This window comes from Saccostrea echinata, unplaced genomic scaffold, assembly GCF_033153115.1.
Source record: "Saccostrea echinata isolate AGI-Se365-2 ecotype Australia unplaced genomic scaffold, CSIRO_AGI_Sech_v1 ptg000015l, whole genome shotgun sequence".
NCBI lineage: Eukaryota > Metazoa > Mollusca > Bivalvia > Ostreida > Ostreidae > Saccostrea > Saccostrea echinata.
In genome coordinates this window covers 3,140,305-3,153,046 of record NW_026889764.1, presented here as the reverse complement: position 1 = coordinate 3,153,046, position 12,742 = coordinate 3,140,305, and the positions used below count along the sequence as shown (strand labels likewise).

At 36.2% G+C, this 12,742-nt stretch overlaps 1 protein-coding gene across 1 annotated transcript; it reads right to left on the bottom strand.

The window, feature by feature from the left end:
• Positions 1 to 3,254: 3,254 nt before the first annotated feature.
• On the bottom strand, positions 3,255 to 11,478 carry LOC133187397 (WD40 repeat-containing protein SMU1). Its single transcript, XM_061322753.1, has 12 exons — positions 11,427 to 11,478; positions 10,094 to 10,304; positions 9,823 to 9,975; positions 9,501 to 9,651; positions 9,300 to 9,388; positions 6,078 to 6,218; positions 5,854 to 5,949; positions 5,573 to 5,700; positions 5,369 to 5,470; positions 4,764 to 4,956; positions 4,156 to 4,308; positions 3,255 to 3,577 (listed from the first exon to the last, which is right to left on the bottom strand). The coding sequence occupies exons 1-12, from the start codon at positions 11,450 to 11,452 to the stop codon at positions 3,479 to 3,481; spliced, it is 1,542 nt and encodes a 513-aa protein (XP_061178737.1). The 5' UTR covers positions 11,453 to 11,478; the 3' UTR covers positions 3,255 to 3,478.
• Between the last annotated feature and the right edge of the window lie 1,264 nt (positions 11,479 to 12,742).

Genomic DNA, 12,742 nt, shown 5'->3' with positions numbered 1-12,742 from the left:
CGGTTGAAATCTTTCCCAATCCTGATTGATACATAGAAAATATAGGAGACTCAGTAAACCTCCTTCCAGGTTGTAAGTATATGGAGGATGTTGGCTTTTAGTTCTGCTTTCTATAATGGATCAGGTAGTAGTAAGATTGGCTCGCTACCAAGTTTTGCTTAATCTTTAAAACGATGCAGAGGCGGATTCTGACTCTCTTCACTAATAGCTGTTCCCATCCAAGCTATGTTGGTGACCTTCCTGGTTGCTGGTCCCAGTAGTGGCTTGGTCAGAAATCCTACTTCTCTGTGTGCGTTGGACGTACATTCTCTATCTGGGCAGGCTAAGAAATACTAGTAGTATGGGGATGCCAGATAGATGCAAAGATATTATATATTGGATAATTGATGGCCTCATATGCTCTGGTTCGTGCTTAAATATGCTCTGCACCCTCTAAGGTTTTGTCTGAGTTAATCAAGCGTTCTGTTTGCTTTTGCTGTTATGTTATCAATGTGCTAATCCCACTATAAGATGAAGCTAATTTTTCCTATACTTAGACACATCTTGAGTCAACCAAGTCTAATTGATGGTTGTGCATGTTGTGTAGGATGTTTAGTCTACGCTGATAACTTTGTCTTTGAAAACCACCTCTATCACCACACATTCCTCTGGGTGAAACATCATCCTCTACACCTCAATTTCTCAAAGGCTGCCAGGTCCTCTTGTAAAACTGCTGTCCTCTGCACTGCAGTAATCCGCAAATAAACGAATTCCGAGTTGCCAAAATCTGATCAAAATTTGCTGATGAAAGTGAGGAATAACAGTGGGCCAAGGATGCCCCTGTAACTACTCCAGATAGGACTTCAGCTGTGGATGTAGCAGAACTTGGCTATTGCTGAGGAAGTTCTTAATCCACCAGAGTAGTTTATTCCTTACATCATAGTATCCAAGCTTTCACATGTGGCTTGTCAAATGCTTTGGAGTACTTTATCAGAGCTATTCCACCAAATGTCCTTCATCTACGGCGCGAGCTAAGGTTTCTGATGATGCTAGCTGTGTCTCAAAGTTGCTTCTTGATCTAGAGCCATGTTGAATGTCGCTGAGAATGGAATGGTGGTCAAAATTATCTACATGAGATTGTATTAGATGTATTGTAATATCTTGTAAGAGGCTGGGGTCAGGGGAAACAGAATGGTAATTGGAGACCACATGTTTGTCATCTTCCTTGAATATTAGGATGAAGTAATCTGACTATAAATTATCTGGTATTGAACTTGAAGAAAACCACAATATCTTGGCAAGATCTGGTGCTACATAATGTACACAGTCTGCTCACATAAGGCTCTAGATCAAGATCTCTCACTGTATATACTATACGCACCCGAAGCTTTCTGGGGTTGTTATTCCTCAAGAGCTTAGAACTAACACGGTGCTAACAGAGATCAGAGCCTCTATAAATAAAACACATGTATACTTTTTAACCAAATGATTTGATATCACTTTTTAGTTTAGAATACTTTATTCAGTAACTGTATATTGTCTATAATGGTGAGTTGTTTCGAAAAATTTTTGAGGTATGTGATCAATGTGTATAAATGAAAAGTAAGCACCATTTTTGGATATTTATACTGATTTACTTAAATTAATCGTGTTTTACACTTTCATAGCATAGCAAATGCTCTACCAAGCCCCTATCTTTACTCCTTACAAAAATATTAACTTGTGTAAAGGGGAAACTTCACACATACTGTGCTACAGCAGATTCTAGAAGTCGGGTGTAAATCAGAAGTGGATTCTCAAAAACTACAGAAAACTTTTGGAAAATTTAAAATCATTATATTTTTCAAGTCAGTAATATCAAAACGCAAAACTTTTTTTTTCTTTTTACACTTTATACAACCATTCCTCACGATCAATTAAAAACTGCAGGCTTTTTGATATCATAGACAACTGCTTTTTCAATAAATTGGAACAAGGAAATTCGTATCTTGTGATTGGTCATCAACAAAATTACTTCGTTAAAACTCACTCTGATTCTACACACAAGTACTCTGAAGTTGATAGCAAATGGATGCTGGGGTTCCACACTGACAACATTTACGTACCTGTAGTGTTCAGAGACTAGGTCTTCTAACACTGTTGGAATTTCAATGGACACTAATTGTGCTCCTTTATTAGCCGACCTGTTTATTTTTTTTACATGTATATTCCTATGAAGCAAAATTTATTCAAAAACTTCTACATGAGAAGAAAACATTTGCTGTGGCCTTCAACTCGATATTCAGATATATCAATTAACAATATTAATTTCCATTCATATGTCGACTCAATATCCCAGTGAACTTGAAATAAAAGACACCACAGAGTATACCACATCTATTTTACATTTGGATGTTTTTGTGACTATAGACGATAAAGGCCAAGTAACAATGTATGACAAATGAGATGACTTCAGCTTTAATTTCCATCGCCAACTTTCCTTATTTATGTAGTAGTATTCCGCTATCACCTGCACATGGTGTTTATGTCTCCCAATTTATTCGATACTCAAGAACATGCTCTGAGTACTATCAATTTTGAAACTAAGGCAGGCTGCTGACAAATAAGTTGATGTTACAGGGATTTCAACAATCTGGGTTAAAGTCAGCATTTCGTAAATTCTATGGTCGTTATAAAATATAACCTATCATTGGGTCGAATTTTGGCTGAAGCGTTTCATAACAATAGTTAGGCCTTTGTTTTTATACTAAAATTGACTATGGAAGGTTCCATCTTCCTGTTCAATACATTGGGCTCATGACGGGTGTGTCCAGTGAACAAGGAATGCTTACTCCTCCTAGGCATCTGATCCCACCTCTGGAATTCCCTGTCCACAGATTTGTATTAATATTTGTAGCTTTTTCGAGATCAATCACTGTTCATTATCTTCACCTTTTACATAAATACAGTTTGGAGTTTCATGTAGCATATTTTTAGAATTTATGATTATCTGTCCGGTGGCACTAGATCGGAAGTTTTCAGTGTGGTACCTGTACACAAAAAAAGATAATTTCAAGCAGAGTGGACTAACGAAAAGACAATGGTAAAAATTTTCTTGACCAAAGCCTTCTTTGATTTAGCTGCAGTCTAGGCCTTTGGTGTATCGAATATTCAATTATAAAATGCATGTTACTTTATTAAAAAATAAGTTCCTTTTAACATATATCATATACAGTAAAACTGGAAATCCGAAAGATGTTATCCTGACTGTATTGGCGTAATAATAGGTACTCATATTTTTACATATTTAAAAGATATTTTATTAAATTTTAAATCATGATATCTGATTTTGACAACATACTTGGGTATAAATACATTACAGTGAGCTTCATCACTTTCTATAACAGAAGTCCCTAATTTGACAAAAATCTCTCAGAATGAAATACGTAACATGCGGTCAATGCATACAACTTAGTTGCTAAAAACATGAAGTTAGTGATCATTGGAACAATTTATTCAGTTATGGCTTCCAGATTCGGAGAAGACCGTCTTCTGAGTAGGTAGCAATCAGATTCTGGTGGGGATGATGAGTGATTCCTATCACATCTTTCTCATGAACCTGTCAAAGCATTGAATTTATTACAATATTTTGACAAAACAATGTACCTGTATAAAAAAAAGTTCATTACTTAATATTTTCTTTAATATAAACAACATATTTTAAAAAAGTGGGAAATGAAAGTCATTGATTTTACATTGAAGGCAAATTTGTTTAAGGTCTTTCAATGAAGATCTAGTATAGTAAAGAATGTTATCTTTTAACACTATAAAAAAAATTGTACAAGTCTCCTTGAAAATTTGACTGTAACCTAGTTAGTCCTAACACAGTCCTTGTCTTGAGCAACCTGGATTTAGATTAGAGTAGGAAGAAAGTATAAATAGAAAAATAAATTATGTTGAACATTTTGAGATCGTCCACCTCCAATGACCTGAGTTATGATTACATTATGTCCTTCAGTGTAAGTAAGTTTAAGCTTCTAAAACCCCTATATGGTAAAGAAACTTGTCTTATTACCCTGGTATTCTAGACAGAATTTGAATGGTATGGCAGAGAGACAAATGGATGTGATGACTTACCCATACACAAGGTTACATAATTTAATATAATATGAAGTGTAGTTACAATGTTGTACTAACCGTCAGTGTTCTTTCCAGTTTTCCGGTGGTGACACTGAAACAGTAAAGCACCAGATCTTCTCCTACGCAGTAGATCCACTCCCCCCGGGGGGACAGGACAGCACACACAAAGTCTCCTCCCTCTCTCTTACCACTGGAGAAACTCCTCACAATCTACAATATCACCACCAGCTAACTATATATATGTACCTTAAGACACCATTACATACTAAAATATCCCAATTAACAACATGTTCAGCACTTTTTTCGTAAGCAAAAAAAGAAATGTCCAATTCAGATTTCAAGAGTACAGTACGAAATAAATTTTCAAATTGTCTAAAATCATCCCGAGTGACTTTCTTTGCTGTTATCAAATGAATAAATTAAGTCTTAATCAAAGTACAGTACGAAATAAATTTTCAAATTTTCCAAAATTATCCTAAGTGACTGTCTTTGCTGTTATCTAGTGAATAAATTAAGTCTATTGACAAAGCTGTAAAGACGACTCTGGGATGAGGCTTACTGATATAATCATTAATACACAAAAATAATTACCCTCTTAACTAGGAAGACTAGGAGACTATGACTAGGAGATATTGATTTACACAGAGAGGTAATATCAGTCTAACCTGCCCCTGCATGTTCATGATGACGATGGTGTTGGATCTGTTACACACTATAAACTGCTCAGTCTGTCTGGGGAGAGGGTGAACGCTATGGACAGTGATGTCCATTCCTGAAGTTCCCCCCAGGGACTTAAAAGTGTTTTGACACTCGGTTGTCTTTACATTCCAAACTTTCACAGTCCCATCAGAGCTGGCACTGTAATAGAAGTTCTTTTATATATCCAAGGATTTTAACATTGCCTCATACTATTATAATACAAAGTGAAGCCTTTTTTTTTATTTAGGAAGGCATATTTAGCAACAATTCTAGTTTTCAATATGGTTTCTGCATATACATGCATAAATGACATACACATAGAATATTCATGTATCAGTGGTAAACATAATATAGAAGACATAGAATATATATAAAGTGAAAAAAATATTTTCTTTATCTTTTTAAAAATGTATTAATATTCTTTCAATGACAAAACTGCCTGAGATGAAAAGCAAGGTTGGTTTCAAATGAATGTACATATACCCTGTTGTTGATGACTTCATCTTACCTGATCATAGAATGACCTTCCCCTACTTGGCCTTTAATGCAATTCTGATTGAAATATTCTAACCTTAATATGTGATGTCCATCTGTTGTGAAAACTGCATCATTAACAAAGGAGGTATGGCCTCTAAATTCTTTCAGAGTTTTTCCTGATTTCAATCCATGAATTCTGCAATGAGATTTCAATTTAAGATCAGACTGGTTCAACACATATTAAACCAACTGTGCAACAATCCAGAGCAAAAGAGATAAAACACTGAAATACTGCTACCTAATGGTTTGGTCAAAAGAAGCACTGAGCAGCTGGCTATTGTCTTTGGAGAAATTGACACATGTGATCCCTTTGTTGTGTGCTTTTTCAAACTTTCGTAAACACTGTCCTGTTAAAATTTTCCAAACCTGCAAAGAGAAATAACAGCTCACATAAATATTGATTTTATTACATCTGGAATTCAGAGGAAACCTGAAATTGGTCTTAATTTAATAATTTTTCTCTCAAGAAATTCTCTTCCACAAAAATAACCTCAATATTGTTCCATTTGAAAATCTTACTTTAATTTTCCCATCCTGTGCCCCTGTAGCCAACATTTCTGAATCTTTACTGAAACACATACACAAAACTGCATCATCCATCATCATAAAGTTGTCCTGAAAAATAAATAGGTCACAATGATTATTCTATGATTATTCTACAAAGCTGGATGCAAAGTTCAATTTTGTCATAATTAAAAATCACTCCAGCGAAGGATGGAAGACAAATTTTGATAAGGATTTACTTGTGCTTGATAACGCAGATCTTTTCTGATTTTTCCTGTGGTGAAATTCCAGACTTCTACAAACCCATCCACTGAGCCAGTCACCAAGAACTGCCCATCAGGTGAGAACCGGGCACACTCTATGTGGGCTTTCTGACCAAACTAAAATAGGAAGATATTAAAGATAACACTTTTGGATCAACAAATCAATATTATTTGATTTTAAAGTGTTTACAAAAGTCTTCAGTAAGCAAGAGGTTCTATTTTAATGTGTGTGTGTCAGCTTTTTGATTCTCAAGAATACAACTGGACGACTGTTGTTGAATTTTATACATGTAGGTGAATCAACATTTGAAACCAGAGGCCCAATAGCCTAGAATGGATCTTCTGATAAACTGTATAACAGTGTCTCTGTGATCCTAGGCCTCTCAGTATAAAAGACATACGATTGACAATGATTAATAATAAAATTTAAAAAGTAGGTCACTGTGAATGAATATATCTGCATGTACTTAAATGTTTATTGTTACTATTTAAACAAGTTGGGAAAATTCTGTTAGAAATTGGGATAAAAATATCCTTTTTAGCTCACCTCGACGAAGTCGAGATGAGCTTATGCTATACCCCCGGCGTCGGCGTCGGCGTTAGCGTCGGCGTCCCAGGTTAAAGTTTTAGGAGCAGGTCCATTCCCAAGTAACTATAAGCCCTACCTGGACCAAACTTGCATGGATGATGCATCTAGGGATGGACACTACCACACTTGCTTCGGATGCTGGATCTGACCTAGATTTTCCAGATGAGTGACCAGGTTAAAGTTTTAGGAGCAGGTCCATTCCCAAGTAACTATAAGCCCTACCTGGACCAAACTTGCATGGATGATGCATCTAGGGATGGACAATACCACACTTGCTTCGGATGCTGGATCTGACCTAGATTTTCCAGATGAGTGACCAGGTTAAAGTTTTAGGAGCAGGTCCATTCCCAAGTAACTATAAGCCCTACCTGGACCAAACTTGCATGGATGATGCATCTAGGGATGGACAATACCACACTTGCTTCGGATGCTGGATCTGATGTAGATTTTCCAGATGAGTGACCAGGTTAAAGTTTTAGGAGCAGGTCCATTCCCAAGTAACTATAAGCCCTACCTGGACCAAACTTGCATGGATGATGCATCTAAGGATGGACACTACCACACTTGCTTCGGATGCTGGATCTGACCTAGATTTTCCAGATGAGTGACCAGGTTAAAGTTTTAGGAGCAGGTCCATTCCCAAGTAATTATAAGCCCTACCTGGACCAAACTTGCATGGATGATACATCTAGGGATGGACACTACCACACTTGCTTCGGATTCTTGATCTGACCTAGATTTTCCAGATGAGTGACCAGGTTAAAGTTTTAGGAGCAGGTCCATTCCCAAGTAACTATAAGCCCTACCTGGACCAAACTTGCATGGATGATGCATCTAGGGATGGACATGGCCACACTTACTTCGGATGCTGGATCTGATGTAGATTTTCCAGATGTTAACTAGGTTAAAGTTTTGGGAGCAGGTCCATTCCCAAGTAACTATAAGCCCTACCTGGACCAAACTTGCATGGATGATGCATCTAGGGATGGACACTACCACACTTGCTTCGGATGCTGGATCTGACCTAGATTTTCCAGATGAGTGACCAGGTTAAAGTTTTAGGAGCAGGTCCATTCCCAAGTAATTATAAGCCCTACCTGGACCAAACTTGCATGGATGATGCATCTAGGGATGGACACTACCACACTTGCTTCGGAAGCTGGATCTGACCTAGATTTTCCACATGTGAGACCAGGTTTAGATTTAGGAGTAGTCTCGTTCCCAAGTAACTATAAGCCCTACCTGGACCAAACTTGCATGGATGATGTATCTAGGGATGTACACTAACCAACCTGCTTCGAATGCTGGATCTGACCTAGATTTTCCACATGAGTGAATTTTAGCCATATTTTAACCAAATTAGCATGGATGATGTATCTAGGGATGGATACTTCCAGACTTGCCTTGGATTCTGAATCTGACGTACATTTTCCAGATGAGTGACCAGGGTAATTTTTTGGAGTAGCTATATAATATTATGGCCTGTTATGATTAAACTTGCATAGATGGTGCATCTAAGGATGAAAACTTCCAGACTTGCTTTGGATGTTGGAACTGACCAAAATTTTCTTGATTACTAAACAGGTCAAAAGTTTTTTGAGCAGATCTATAATTAAATCAAACTTGCATGGATATTGATCTTGGGATGTACCCTAACTAGAAAAAAATATGATGTGAAATTTGCCTTACATGTAGATAGCATTCGTCGAGGTGAGCTTCGTAATCTTTGATTACCTATGTTTTCTAATTGGAATTGGTCCTTTTATTGGACTCAAGTTTGCTAGATTGATGGTCCTGTCTACCCCCAGGGGAGACATGAGTTGAAAAATCTTTACAGTATGTAATAAACATAAGTTTCATCTTTTCTGGCTCTGTGGTTCTTGAGAAGATTTTTAAAAGATGTCATTAAATTTTTCCTAATTCTTAATTATCTCCCTTGAAAGAGTGTGTGGCCCTTCATATGAATAAACTTGAATCCCCTTCAACCAAACATGTTCTGTGCTAAGTTTAGTTGAAAATAACCCAGTGGTTCTGGAGAAAAAGATGAAATGTGAACGACCACAACAACAATCAATGGATATATTTTGAACAGAAAAGCTCCTTCAGTTCAGGTGAGCTAAAAAGTAAGCACTTATGAACAAGATTTGATAATTCTGGTCTACATAGTGGGCAAAATATCATTTAAGGTCAATTTTGAAGTGACCTTGAGACCATGCCCTTTGCCCTAAGGTGATGCTTTGAACAATTTTTAATCTGCAATATATCCTCAATATTTAAGTATGATAATCTGTCCATTGGTTCCTGGGATTTTATAGTGACCAACTTTACTTTTTATACTTTCCTTATTATCTCCCTTCAGTCAGGGTCACATCCCTATTTTTAGTATTTAAAAAAACTGCACACCAGGCCATAGTATATACATTGCAATCTTTCTGAGTCTAAGGCTCAGAAAAGCTAAATATCTGGAGTCATAAAATTTATTTATTGTTAAAGTTTCATGGAGGAATTTTGGCAAACACAGACTAAGACATTCCTAATGGATCCTCTTTAAAATGCCTTTGTCTCTATACATTGTGAAAAATGTCATCTGAATTTCTCTTTATGTCTACCTTGATTGTTTTACTGAGTTGTGTTGGATATTTCTCTTCCTCTTGTTCTTTGACTGCAGCTTTTCCTCGGAACACATCAATAGTTGTACCTGTAAGGCAAAATCAGACAAGTAGTATCAATTAACTTTTATGACCCTCCCCCTTCAAATTAAAATAGAAATGTTAAGATGCTCTCAGGTGACTTTTAATATGACCTCTGACCTGGGGGGAGAAGTCCTTGATGTTGCTGCCATTTCAGGGACTGTCCTAGCAAAGCCAGGAGACGGGAGGGAGGGACAACATTGACTTCTCCTGCCAAGGCCTGGGCAATGGCATTCCTCCTCTTTTCTTTTGTCTGGCCTTCAGGATATGCCTAATGGAAATTTTTTGTTACTAATATTATTTACTGTCATTTAAAAAGCTTACATTTAATGCAACTAGCTGTCAATGAAATAGGCACAACTTTTTCTATTCAAGAACAGATAGATCTCTACCAATAAAGATTTAATTGCCCCTTTGTAACAATGCCCTGTCAGTAATTTACCTCTCTAGGGTCAAAATAAGACCTAGCTAACATATTCTCTAAGTGAAGGAATCTGTCGTTCTGGTTGTGTTTCAGCATAATCATTGGATCAGTCTGTCTGAGAAGTGATCGAGCAGCTCCAAGCTCACGTAACTCTATCAGCTCCAACACTATCTGTAATACAAAAGTATAAAGAGTAAATGAGAATTCTAGTGAAACGTTACTGACATTTGCCAATTTATTCATCAGAAAAATTACAAATATTTGGTAAAATAATACATCTACAATTCACCTGTTCATACAAGTCGATGAGCTTGTTGTCGGGGAGTTTGAGTGTCTGTATGGCCTGTAAGACAGTGTCCCAGTGGCCATTATTGATATCACTAATGAAACCATCCACAGAATCTACAGTGTTCAGGGAGATTCCTGTCTCTTCCTGAAGTATTGACAATGTCCTCAACAGGTTATTTTCTTTCAAGTACTGTTCTATCAATCTAACAACACTGAAAATGAAATTTCAAAACAATAAAATTACATTTCCTTTTTTGTCATTACATAAAAATGTCAACGTAGGGAGTGAGTGTTCACCCCATCCGTTCCCTTGACAATATCAGAATTCCATCAGTTCTCTGCTGATTTGTTTATTTGGTGCTTCATATTTTAGATCTACAGTAACTGTGTTCCTAAAACTGGCATTTCCAAGAATAGATTTTTAACGTTGATGGGTTATTCAACTATTTTCTGTGTGCATGCAGCTAGTTAGAAACGGTCATACATGTACCACATATATCCAGAAGATTTTTTTTATGATACTGCAGGGCTCTACATTAACCTTTTTTCCTACTTGTCCATTCAGACAAGTGTGACCAAGACATTCACTTGTCCGAACTTCACTTGCCCGAAATTTTTGCAATAAAGATATAATACTGTCAACTTGAAAACTTGAAGTCCATTACACATGACATGTGCTTGATTGATTCGTAATGTTATTAATAAACAACAAACACATAAAACGAAATTTTATCTAGTCTTCCAATTGATAGTATAAACCACCAACAGCTACAATAAAACACTTCAAGCATTACCCTTTCATATTTCACCAGAATTTCCTATGTCATATCTATTACACAGTACCCTTGGATTTGGACGCATTGATTTTTGCATGGGACGCATTGTTGTCATAGATAGGGATCCTTTGGAGTTGGACCCATGATAACCATTTTCAAAATGAATCACTTTATGAGAATGACAAATTAATTTTTTTTTCAATTCTCAGAAAAAGTAACCAAATACAAAAGAACCTAGAAACATACCTAATCTAACACAACTTCCCCTACATCATCAGTTTCTTTAGTGTTCGTATATAGAAAGGAATGAGTAGGATAACGACCTTAACAACAAAGCCTTAGACTGCGGCTCGATATTGCTCATTACCATTGACTAGCTGCAGGGACCTGCTAGCATGTACAGTATAACTTTCCTTCATGTTATGCACTTGTTACATCAAAGGGATAATCGAAAGCATTAATTATTCAGTTGCTCAAATTCAAGAGAACATAAATTACTTTGTTCAGAAGTATTATTGCAAAGGACTATGCGAAATCAGGAAGAAAAAATAAACTTACTCTGCAGACTCGATTTCCACCGCCATGCCTGACGCTTATTCATCAATGTTAAGAAGACGCTTAATAATAAACAAACGTCGAAACGAAATCGGATTTAATTCCGTAATGAGAAAAATAAAATTATGTACAATAAATGAATCAAAGACCTCTGGGCAGTAGTTGCATTGCTGATAGGTTAAAATCTTTAACTTTCTAGTCCAGTGTCTTGACAGACAAGACAGTCTGGAATGAAATAAGATAAAAAAAAAAAGGGGGGGGTAAATGAAACAATTAGGCCTAATGAATTTCATCAAAAATCTCAGTCTATAACAGACAGATGAGAGGTTAGTTAATTTTATCCCACGACATACAACTGTACATGCCGAATGCAAAGGGCGAATAAGCCTAAGTTATGTGTAAAAATTTAATTTACCCTTAGTAAGACTACACGGTAGTCGATCTACTACTGAAACAGTGTGGAAGTATAAATGCAATGACTCGAAGCATACTGCATTTTACTTCAGACATACTGTCTACAACATATATATTGAAGACGTAGTGTAAATCAAATGTGGATTCTCATAGACTTTAAGGAACTTTTGGAAAATCTATATTAAATTGAAATTTTTTATCAATAAATCAGTAACAACAAAACGTATGATTTTTTTTTTCAATTTTAATGACGGCTTTATAAATTTTTCCTCCCGAAAAATTAAAGGCATCATAGGCATCAGCTTCTTAAATAAAACTTGAATGGAACTCAGAAATTTTCATGTCGCGTGATTGGTAATCTCTACAAAATTTACTTTAATTTGTTAAAAATTATTCTGGTTCTATACTCAAGTACTCTAAAGATGACAAATAAAACTATGCTGGAGTTCCTCATTGACAATATCTATGTAGACTTTAGAGACCAAGTCTTCGAACAATTTGTTGGAATTCAGAGGGCTCTATAATAATGCTCCTTTATTTATTAGCTGCTGACCCGTTTTAATATTCTAATATAAGGCAAAATTTATTCTAAAACTTAATCTATATGAGAAGAATACTGAAAACTCTTGCTGCGATCCCCTAACTGATTCGGTACGCAAGACCAAGTTCCGAGTACGATCAATTTAAATCCAGGCAGGCTACTGGCAAATAACTTGATGTTACAAGCCTTTCAAATATCTCGTTTCAAGTCAGCATTTTGCAAATTCCATATGGTCGTTATTCATGACCCTGTTGGCAAACATATATACATATCCCCATCAATTGTTAGAGCATTGCTTTTGTATCTATATTTACCTTATCAATTTAATGGTTTTTTTGTCCTAGAAATATTTTTTTCCTGAGGG

Bases quoted from the DNA above. Each gene is read 5' to 3' on its own strand.
- LOC133187397 (XM_061322753.1), bottom strand. From the start codon at position 11,452: ATGGCGGTGGAAATCGAGTCTGCAGA. The intron at 4,957-5,368 runs GTTAGAATATTT...CTTCTATTACAG, and splicing joins GATGGACATCACATATTAAG to TGCCAGCTCTGATGGGACTG. The intron at 4,309-4,763 runs GTTAGACTGATA...GTGATATTGTAG, and splicing joins TCATGAACATGCAGGGGCAG to ATTGTGAGGAGTTTCTCCAG.